Source organism: Hevea brasiliensis, chromosome 5, assembly GCF_030052815.1.
Source record: "Hevea brasiliensis isolate MT/VB/25A 57/8 chromosome 5, ASM3005281v1, whole genome shotgun sequence".
Lineage (NCBI taxonomy): Eukaryota > Viridiplantae > Streptophyta > Magnoliopsida > Malpighiales > Euphorbiaceae > Hevea > Hevea brasiliensis.
This window is the reverse complement of record NC_079497.1, coordinates 13,620,846-13,630,709: the sequence shown is the minus strand read 5'-3', so window position 1 is coordinate 13,630,709 and position 9,864 is coordinate 13,620,846. Positions and strand designations below refer to the sequence as shown.

The following is a 9,864-nucleotide window of genomic DNA, read 5'->3' as shown; positions in this document are numbered from 1 at the left end:
AATTTATTTAACTTTAAGAGCAATTGTCATATGCTGTAAAGGATAAACTAAATTGATAAAAATTTATTTAACTCTAAGAGTAATCATTAAGGGCTTAAAGGATCAACTAAATTGACAAAAATTTAGTTAACTCTAAAAATATTTGTTAGGGCTTAAAAGGAATTTTTACCTTTAAAAATAGTTTTTCAGCAACATATATATTTTTTCCTTTAAAAAAAAAAATTTTAGTTAAATTGTGTTCTCCCCATCTCCATTAATTTACATCTTTTAGGAAAATTAAAAAAACACTAGTGGCAGAAATTAACTTTATGGGCTAATATTTTTAAAATTTTTGTTGCCTCTTCTTAAAATTGGGGTCACTTCCAATTGAAATTAAAATAATAATTTCTAAATTTTAAAAAATTATTTCATAATAAAATCAGTATCAATAATTTTTTTTAATATTATTATTAATTTCTTAATTTTATTAATTGATAATTCAACCATACACTTTATTATAAAAGTAATAATTTTTATAAAAAAATTTATAAATTCATAATTTACACATCATCTAATTGTACAAATAAGATATAAGTCATTAAAATTTAATAAAAATGTTCACCAAAATCTCCATTCATCTATACTAAATATCAAAGATCAATAAAATCCTTTATAAATGAAATTATCAATTTTAAAAAATGTAACTTAAGTCTTGATAAGGTTTTTAAGGGTATATAATGAGCATTTTAGCAATTATTATTTGTTATTTTAATGGTTTTTTTATTTTAATGTGCTGGAATATTTATTTAATTATAAATTTAAATAATGAAATGAGTAAAAATAAGATTATGAACAACAATTTAATCCACACAACTATAATTTAGAATAATTTAAGTATTTTTTGCTAAGCAATCTTACAAAAGTTGAATCAATTTTAGTACAGAATTTGTATGGATTGGCCATCAATTATGAGGATGCAAGTTTTATTTAAAAATTTAAAATTAAAAAATTATTAAACTAATAATTTAATGTAATTAATTATTATCTTGTAATGCAGAATAAGTACATATAGTTTCGCACTTTATTACTTGAGCTTGAGTTTTATTTGTAACATTTTGATATCTTATGGTAATGCGAGTTGGCAATTGAGCTTTGGAAAGCTTACTTGGCACATTAAAATTATTTTTTTAATTGGTTCTCACATCATCATCATAATAATAATAATAATAATAATAATAATAATAATAATAATAATAATAATAATAATAAAGGGTTTTTTTTTCAAAAAAATAAAAATAAAAATAAAGGGTGTTTTTCTTCGGCCTGTTTGGATGGCTCGTTGCTGGAGCAGCATTTAATGAAAATATGAGTGAGTAGTTAATTCAAATTTCAAAATTGAGTTTGTAAATATTTGAATCAATTTATGGATATAAGTTAATTCATGTTATATTTATGGCTATTGTTGCCTTGATTTGATTTTTTATGAACTTAATGCATGTTTAGTGTAGAATTGCACTAAATATTGATTTTAATCACTGATTGATGAATCGAAAAGTGAAAATTAGTGGTGAATAACTCAAGATTTCAAATTTTTAACTTTAAGCCTAGAGATAGGCTAGGGTTTTTGTCACGACCTAACCTATGGGCCGGACCGGCACTAGGACCTGGGCCAGCCTAAAGCCCCCGAGGCCCGTAGTAAGCCTAACTGTTCATTAACCCAACTCTAAGGCCCATTTGGGCCCAGTATCAAGAAAACAAACGAACAGAGTCCGGCCATAAAATGGACTTTCCAACGGGGAGTTTTTAACTCACCCGACCTGTAAACACAATAAATACTCAATTGGGGAGCTCAGCTCACCCTCCACATACTCATATCCTCATAATAATAAATGGGACCTCAGCTCCCTCATCCAATCCATCAAACATGCATATCATTGTACGTTTACAGGTCCAACATGATAATAATATTACAGACCATAATCAATAAATACTTCTAACACATGCTGAAATTCTAGGAGTAAATAAAATTACACAAATATTGATAAACAACCTGCGAAGTAGAAAAGCAGGTTAACCCAGAATAAAATATCCTCCTGTGGCCTGTAAAAATTTTTGAACAGGAGTGAGCGTTCGACTCAGAGAGTAAAATATCAATTTTAACCATAATCTCTATAACTATCTAAAACTAATGCACCATGTAGAGTGAAATGCAACATTAACAACATTTTCACATCATAACATCAAAAAGGTAAATTTGGAGCACTCACGCACCCTGTAACATCAATCATAATATATGGGAGCTGATCCCCTATACAGCTCTCTTAAATCCAACCTGATGCCAGCGAAGAACTCAGCTCGGACTTCCACTTAATAACCAAATCGAGGGTCCCAGCGAAGAACTCAAGCCGTGACTACCCCTCGAAGGATCGGGTCCCAGCGAAGAACTCAAGCTGTGACTACCCGTCCTATCCATAGTCCACACCGCATCACACGCACGCCAACGCACGCACACTGCTCCAAATTACCGCAACAACATTCATGGCACTTTAACAGTTATTAATACAACATAAATCGTGCCAAGAGTTTAACTACATAATTATATGCATATAAGTGATGCATGGGCATGCTGACATATAATAATATCGAAATTACAATTAAAATTAATATTTTACTCACAGACTTGACGGCAATCACTATGGCGACTGGGCGAAGGAAGAAGGCTGTCCCGGCTCACCTGACAATTATATTACAATTATTTAATACAAATGACTCAATACAAATCAAGAAAAGACCCAATACGTCCTAAGTCGTGCCGAAAATCCGGCAGAGTCTCCCCTATACCTAGGACCTACCCAACCTGCAAAAGGGCTCAAAACACACTTCTATATCCACAATCCATATATCCACAACTCAATCACATCACACAGCCCCTCCTGGGCCCATCAAATCAATCATTCATCACAATATGTAAAATTTCAATTTAGTCTTTATAATTGATCATTTTTGCAAAAACTGCTCAAATAAGCTCTAAAAATTATAAAACTATGCCCCGCGGTCCTTAGATATATTACTAAGCTATTGCAAAAAGAATCGTAATTTTCTAAGCTACCACGAATATTTTATGGATTTTTAATCCTATTTAAGCACTAGAAAATTACGAAAAAGCAAGGTTCGGGTTTACCTTTGCCGATTCCGACTTCGGGAACGCGCCGATGTCCGACAATGGTGGGGTAGCCAAAACCTCGATCCAATTCGAGACTTTTCCGTGAGTGGTCTGGCCGGAAATTCACAGATCCGGACAACTGTCGAATTTCCGCGAATTGAGGATACCTACACGAAGTCCAATAATAATATATAAAAAATCAGGGGTGTTACAGTTTTAAAGGGATAATTCAAAATTAATCATTGCTCTTAAAGGGTATTAGTTAGATTTGATTAGCACAAGAATAAGAATCGTCTACTTGAAAAACTCTTTAATTAGGTTAAGAAAGTAATTAAAGGAATTAAGGATAGTCTCTCTTTTGGCCAATTTCACACATAGCCATTTAAATCCTAATTGGTTCATTTATGGAAATCCAACTCTGAAATCATTTTCATCCTGTTAGTAATTTGAATTAGATTCTTTTCATTAAATTAATTCTGCATTATAATTAATTGATATTCTATTGCTTTAATTTAGAACTTAAACTTTGATACATTCACTTATTAGATTCAATTTTTTCTTAAAATCTCCAATTTCAATTATCAAATATCTAAATTATCTTAGTGATTAATATTTTAATTTTCATCTCAATACTTGAGGGAACGATATTTTTTATACTACCTTACAATCCGTTCACTTGCGGATTTTACACAATACTACTCTGTCTAACTCAAAATACTCTCCCTTCTCTCTAAAAAGATTGTCGCTCTGTTGTTAGTCTTGGGGGGACGGGTGGCGTGGAGGGTTTTTCCGGTTGGCCGCCAAACCTCTCCTTCCTTGTCTTTAGGTTATTTTTTTTTTTAAGTAGTTTCTTAGCTGGTCCTTTAGTTTTCTAGTTTTCTGTTAGTCTCCATAAATGGAGTTGTAGTTTCCCTCTCTGTCAAGGAGATTTTGCTTGATGTTTTAGAGTTTTTAGTGGGACTAATTGCATGTAGAAGTTTCAAGAAGCAGATCAACTGGTAGTTGGAGTGGTGCAGAGATAAGTCACCTGTCTTCCAGGGCAAACATGAATGGGCCATTTGCCAAGTCTTGTTCCCGGTTCGTTCGGCAAGGGTCCAAGTCCCGGTTTTCTAGCATTCTTTAGTTGCAATTACTTATTCGTTTTCATTTGGCTCTACTGGCATTAAGCAAGGGAGATCTTGGTTTAAGTGGGTGCTTAAGAATGCCTGTGATAGTAATAATGTTGTTGTTCTCCTTTTGCTTGTTGATATTGACCAGCAGTGTCCTCTTAGTGGCCAATGGAAGTACATTGTGATAAAAGGTGATCAGCTGCTGATGAAGATGGGTTCAGGTGACCTAGACCTGTCCCTAGGGTTTCTAGCTTTTGGGGCTTAGACTTGAGAGAAATCTTGTAGTAAACTTTTATGGGCTTAGCCTTTGTATCCTTCATTTCATCTAATGAAATTACTGTTACAAAAAATACATAATACTTACTATTTTTTTTTTTAACTTTCTACTATTTTAGATAGAAATCAATCAATATCATATCAATATTATTTTAAATTTAAGTTAATTACTTTTGTCTGTTGTATTTTTTTTTTTTTTTACTAAAAAGACCATTTTTACCAGCAAATTAGACAACTTCGTGATGAGCAGAGAAATAATGGTACTGAATTTCATATAATATTTATCACATAAGTATAGTTTAATTCTTTTGCACGTTGACTCTAGGAACAGAAGGGATTAAAAGAAGGCATATATTGCACTTGATATGATACTCCTTTTGGCAGGAGTAAAAACAAAGAATGAATTAGACATCGGCACTTTCTCTACTCTATATACTTTCAATGCCTATTGGGCTCAAAATTTTTAATCAAACTTATGTTCATCCTGTTTCTAAGAGCTCTTCATGATTAAATATAAGAGAATATAATTATTACTCTAGAAAACTCGCTCGCCTGTCGCAAACACATTCCAAAAGATGGTTGTAACAAAATAGAGCCCTGCTGTCACAGTCAGGAATGCCTGAAAAGACCCCAGCCATTGAACAAAATAACCTGTTCCAATTGTACTCAGTATTGCTGCGAATGTTCCAGCTGAATTTGCAATACCTGTAATTGGAGAAGATCAATTGATAATTAATATTCTTCCATTATTTGGTTGTATGGACGGGCAAGAAATCAAGAACTTACCATGGAGGAATCCTGCATACTGAGGAGCTATATCCTGGTAAGAAAAAAAAAATGGGAAATTGATCAATTTGAATGTGATCCTAATGCAGAGCTATCATTATTGTGTTTTTAAGGAATGGGTCAAGAACGTACTTGCATATTAAGAAGAAAGCCAGCTTGGCTGAAAGAACTCAAACTCAGAGCTGCTGTGATGAACATAGCAGCAGTCGCTGGTGTCTTGGCAAAATTTAAGCAGAGCAAAGACACCCCAGGTCCAATGAAACCAATAGACTGTAATGCGCATAATAATTACAGGTTAGCTCAATTGATAAAAATCTTGGAGATGAACAGACCTCCAGTCATTTAATAAATATAGAGGGTCCTCTTAGTGGCAAAGGGTTGCTACAGAGGAATTACCTGCATGATCTTTCGGACTAATGTGAGAGAATAGCCTGCCTTGATTAAGGAATCTGATGCTGCTCCTGCAATGTAACCAGAAATTGCCATTGTTGCCCATGGAACAGCACTAAACCAAGCTGCTTGCTTCAAGTTCACATTAAATACCTGCATTCGGCGAAAATTATGTAATAAATAAATGAAAAACTATTCAGTCTTAAAACATATTATGTGGTGCATTAATAACGTCCGAGTCTCATAAAACTTGTCATTCTACAACATTGAGGAAATAATAACTTACTGTCTTGAAATAGACAGGCATCCATGAGAGAAGAACAAAGTAACCCTGTAATTTAGAGCAATTTAAAGAGGATTAAATGCAAACTCAAGAGCATTTCTTCCGAAGCAAAGAAGTCATTTTCATGGTTCTGAAAGTAGCATAACTCACCCAATTGTTAGTTACATTAGCAAAAATAATTGCCCATGTTGGTAGTTTCGAGAATAGGAGGCGTAGTGGTGGAAGCTTGCCTTTGTTTGTTGAAGAATCAGTTTTACCAGCTTCAATTAATCGCAACTCTGATTTACTGATAAAAGGGCTATTTCGTGGATCACTGGTAACTCCACTTGCCCATGTTGTTAACCATAGGAGACCAAGGGAAGAGAATAGAATAAAAGGACCAGAAATTCCAATAGTTGATAACATAACTGGAGTTAAAAGCAAGCCTATAACATTTCCAAGATGAAATCCAGCCATAGAAATTCCAACAGCACTTGCTCGTTCATGGCTTGGAAACCACCTGTTCAAAGATAACCAAAAATAGTTCTAGTTACATGAAACATTAACTTCTTTTTTAATTTACGCTAATCCAGTGAATAAAGGTTAACTCCAGCTCTTTTTTCAACTTAAGAAGCAAGGCAAGTTCAATTGACAAGGAGACTAGCATGGTTAGGCTAGCTTGCCAACAAATCCTTGACGGTTCAAGAACTATTATAAATATTATAGCTAATGAATGCTGATGCTTGGCTAAACTTAGCAATGGCACAAGGAGATACAATAGTTTACATCTGCTTGTGGACTAGTATTTTGTAAGGAATGAAATGGAATTAATATATTACCTTGATAAGAGGGTGCTCATGGAAGGCAAAGCTACACCCTCAGCAAGTCCAAAGAAGGCACGAACGGCCAAGAGGCTGGCGGTGGAGTGATTAGCAGCCCATGGAGTGAGAAGAGTGGCCAAAGACCACAGCCCCACGCCCCATGCCAACACTCTTTTTCCTCCATACTTGTCCACCAAGGCTCCACCTATTACTGATGAGAATATGTATCCCCATAGAAACGATGACTTCAACAAATAATTAAACAAACCATCAGTAAATTTTATTGGAATAGGACTATCGATTCAGTCTTACCAAATAATTAAAATTTACATATTATTTTATGAGTATGAATGGTCAGACTAATTTCTATATGATCCTTGGAGAGTCTATTGGAAACTTGATCCATCATTAATGTGATGTAAACAAGAATTTTCTGCTTGGTGTCATAAAAGCGCAGTACAGTCTGCATACCCATGGGGGCACAGAGGCTATAAAGGCCTGGTCCCTTTATTTAGGTTACCCATCGATCTACCACCACTCATTTTTGGGCTTACTCTATTGGGACTACGTGGAATTAGGCCGCCACACACAATTTTTTTTTTTAATTTTTTTATAATCATATTTATTGAAAAATTTTAATTTATTTTATTTTTAATTTTTTTTATCTAATTTAATAAAAATTTTAATTTAATTTTAATTTAACCTAAAAATTATAAAAACTAAGAAATTGAATTTATTAAATTAGAAAATTTAGTTCTAAAATTAAAAAATTAAACTCCTTAATTTTCTATTTGAATCAAATAAATTTAATTAATTATTTTAATTTTTTAATTAAATTAAGTTTAAATTAAAGCCTCTGAATTAATTTAAAAAAAAATAAAAATGAGTTAAATTAAATTTCTCTGATAAGTGTAGGACTAAATTAAATATTTTACCTAAAATAATCCTACAAAATTATAATTACTTCCTTTTTTAAATAATTATTTTTTATGAATTTAGTATCTTTATATATATATATAGACATGATACTTACATAGAATCACATTTATGTTGTCTATTCCATTTTAACCGACTAGAATAGTCTAGATAATCAACATCTTAATTTTATTTTTAAGTTTAAAAAATAAAAAAAATTAAAATTAAAATCTCATCCTTTTAGAATATAATATTTATATAATTAATTTTTAAGTAAACTCAAAATCTCTTCATGATAAAAATTCATTACTAATATTAATTCGCTAATAATACAGGGCTTTATAAAAACAAACATGAAAACAGTACAAGCAATTTCAATTGATAAGAGAATATATATATATATATATATAAAACAATTTCTTAAAAATATTTTTCTCCTCATGAACGTTAATTTATACAACTTTTCATGTGTTTAATTTCATCTAAAATTTAAATTTACATCTAATGATTATGGCTATTTAGAGTTTAATATTTCATCTAAATTCCACCTATTTTCCTCCTTTAAATTCAAAAATTAAAATTAAAAATAGATAAATAACAGGAAAATAACCAAGGACTTTATATGGTAACCATATAAATCGCAAATATCAAGCGTCTATCTTTGCTATGCCCTTTAGTTTCGTGCAAATCTAATTTAGCGATTTGGCGTAGACCACGTCTCCTTCAATTTCGCGAGGCGGCGAGCCACCGTAGTCCTCCCTTTCTCGAATATTAATAAAACGACACCGAATACTTGAGACTTAAAATGGTGTTTGGGTGATTTATAGCAAAACCTTTTATTAATTCTAATTTATTAATAATGCAGATTTGGATTTACCTGGACGATGCCCAGAAAGGAACTGGACCAACCGTATTTGGCAGCAAGGGGAACAACAGCAACAGACATGACAACGCGATCAGCATTACAAAGGCACATAACGCACGCCGTTAAAGCCACCACCTTGTATCTCTCCGATACGATACTAACTTCACCCTCTCTCCCTCCCATCAACATTCCTCTCTCTACACTTTCTGCCGTACACTTCACAACGCACCCTCCTCTCCGCCTCTCTTCCTTCAAAAACACTCCTCTGCTTATCCAATCACTGTCCCATTTAATGCTCTGTTTCAGGATTCCAGGCTTAAATCTCAACTGGGTTCTCCCAAAATTGATCAAATTTGATTGAAAGCTCAAGAAAAGAGCAGAGCTTGGTGAGGAAGAATGTAGCAGAGAATTAGCCTCCATGAGAGAGAAGATAGAGAAAAATAAAGAGAAGAGAGCAGTAGTATCAGAGAGATGGATTTATGGACATTAAAAATGGAGAGAAAGCTACAGCATGGCTCTTTGAATGATACGTTATAATGTGGGAAGTTTGTGAGGATGGAAAAAAAAAGGAACCCTTGGGGACGGAAGAGGAGAAGGGAGTTTGGTTTAATAAGAAGAAACGAAAGCAGGGAGTAGTTGCTGTTTTGGGGTTGGTGAGAAAGGGCAGGCCGCAGAATTGGTCTGCCAACTAAAGGGTATTTTGGGTACTGAGGGGTTATTATGTATTGGGTAATTTATTATTTGGTCCTATCGCAATCAATATTAAGATTTGGTTTCATATTTTAAAAATTAAATAATTTAATATCTTACTTATACTTTCATGAAATCAAAGATCCTTTCAATCCATATTAGTTTTAGTTTAAGGTCTTATTCAATTAAAGAAAATTTAATTGGTTCTTAAATTTTTATTAATATTATAATTTGATTTATATATTAATTAAATGTTTTAATTTTATATTTAATATTTATTAAATTATTAATTTTATTTTTATTAAAATTTCTTTTAAAATTTTTTTATAAATTATAAAAAATTAATTTATTTGATAATAATTAATTTTAATTAAAAAATAGAAGTGATATTAAATTATTTAACTTTTAAAATATATAAATTAAATTATAATATCAGTTAAATTTATAAATTAAACATAAAATTTTTCTTAATTAAATAATATATATATTTTTTTCATTAAATATAAATAAAAAATTATTATTTAATTTTTCAAAATGTAAAAATAAATTACAATATTGTTTAAAATTTAAAAATCAAATAATAAATTTTTCTTATGCATTTATGTTCC

The 9,864-nt window shown here is 31.8% G+C and overlaps 1 protein-coding gene across 1 annotated transcript; it reads right to left on the bottom strand.

The window, feature by feature from the left end:
• Nucleotides 1-4,864: 4,864 nt before the first annotated feature.
• On the bottom strand, nt 4,865-9,228 carry LOC110667960 (probable anion transporter 3, chloroplastic). The gene is made up of 8 exons (XM_021828968.2): nt 8,579-9,228; nt 6,805-7,031; nt 6,137-6,485; nt 5,990-6,034; nt 5,710-5,856; nt 5,446-5,583; nt 5,314-5,347; nt 4,865-5,232 (listed from the first exon to the last, which is right to left on the bottom strand). Exons 1-8 carry the CDS (start codon nt 8,984-8,986, stop codon nt 5,063-5,065), a joined length of 1,518 nt encoding a protein of 505 aa, XP_021684660.2. The 5' UTR covers nt 8,987-9,228; the 3' UTR covers nt 4,865-5,062.
• Nucleotides 9,229-9,864: the final 636 nt, after the last annotated feature.

Excerpts from the sequence above, each read along its gene's own strand:
- LOC110667960 (XM_021828968.2), bottom strand. The coding sequence starts at position 8,986 with ATGGAGGCTAATTCTCTGCTACATTCTTCCTCACCAAGCTCTGCTCTT. Across the intron at positions 6,486-6,804 it reads ATGAGCACCCTCTTATCAAG|GTGGTTTCCAAGCCATGAAC; the intron begins GTAATATATTAA and ends ATCTTTGAACAG. Across the intron at positions 5,857-5,989 it reads TGCCTGTCTATTTCAAGACA|GTATTTAATGTGAACTTGAA; the intron begins GTAAGTTATTAT and ends CGCCGAATGCAG.